This window comes from Apaloderma vittatum, unplaced genomic scaffold, assembly GCF_000703405.1.
Source record: "Apaloderma vittatum isolate BGI_N311 unplaced genomic scaffold, ASM70340v1 scaffold124, whole genome shotgun sequence".
NCBI lineage: Eukaryota > Metazoa > Chordata > Aves > Trogoniformes > Trogonidae > Apaloderma > Apaloderma vittatum.
In genome coordinates, this window is record NW_009710672.1 from 6,289 (window position 1) to 7,436 (window position 1,148).

Here is a 1,148-nt window from a genome sequence, read left to right on the forward strand (position 1 = left end):
CAACCACCACCCATCTCCTGAACAACATGAGTTACCCTGGGTATCTTGGAAGAACATCTGCAGGTGGAAGGATGACACAGAGGCGTGAGCTAGGATGCAGAAAAATTTTAATGAGGCAAAAGACATAAATGAGGTTGATCTGAGTGCAGGAAGCACTGGGGCAGAAAGGAGTTGTGCCTGATGATTGATATAGAGTTCTCACCAGGTGTCCATGTGCCTGCCCCACAGAGGGAGAAGGGCCAACATGTTCCCCCTGGGCTAGCTTGGTGGGGCTCACAGCTCAGGGGAGCACAGGAGAACAAGAACACAACAGCTAAAGAAGAGACTGGAAGAAGGGAAAAGCAGGCATGAGCTGTGCTTTCAGATAGCCCAGGTTGGCCCAACACCATTGCAAGAGGTGATGGGATTTCTCAGGACCTCTCCGAAAGCAACAAGAAGATGCTCTATTCCCAACCCTGTACTATCATGTGGGCCCCTGGGGACCTTCCCTAGGGCCATGTCCAGCAGCTCTAGCAGGGAAGGCACCTCCTGCCGCAGTTGAGGCCGCTGATGCCAGAGAAGCCGAAGCCCCCAGCGTTGATGGGCACTCCCTCGGAGACTCCCTCGGAGCTGAGGATGCTGCCAACGGCAGCAGAGGTGGAGTTGCCCACAGCGGTGTTCTGTGGGAAGGAGCTGAGGATGGGTCCGGGCAGGGTCACCACCACGGGGGAGGGCTGGATGACGACTCTGGAGTCCTGGCACTGCTGGACACAGGGCTCATTGCAGCTGTTGGCCAGCGGGGTTGGGCCACAAGGCCGGCAAGGCAGGCAGGTGTTGTAGCAGGACATGTTGCAGGGATAGAGGTGCACCTATGAGAGAGGGAAGGGTGAAGCAGAACATGAGGTGTGGAAGAGGAGCATTCTGTTGTGATACTACAAGGGAGACACAGCAAGAGCTGAGGACAAGAGCTGGAGATTCTGTATAGATTCCTATTGGCTTCTTCTTCCCACAAGACCGAAAGACCACTGCCAATATTCATCAAGCCCAGGGCTCAAGGTGCACCTGGGAGAAACGGTGGGGAGAATCTCATCATGAAGGATGTAAGACGAGCATCCTCTCATGCCATGAGGGAGACAAGGCATGAGCTGGAAATAAGAGTTGGACAGTGT

At 54.7% G+C, this 1,148-nt stretch overlaps 1 protein-coding gene across 1 annotated transcript; it reads right to left on the bottom strand.

Moving 5' to 3' along the window:
* Positions 1-509: 509 nt before the first annotated feature.
* On the bottom strand, positions 510-827 carry LOC104272367 (feather keratin 2-like). Its single transcript, XM_009867343.1, has one exon. The coding sequence runs from the start codon at positions 825-827 to the stop codon at positions 510-512; it is 318 nt and encodes a 105-aa protein (XP_009865645.1).
* Between the last annotated feature and the right edge of the window lie 321 nt (positions 828-1,148).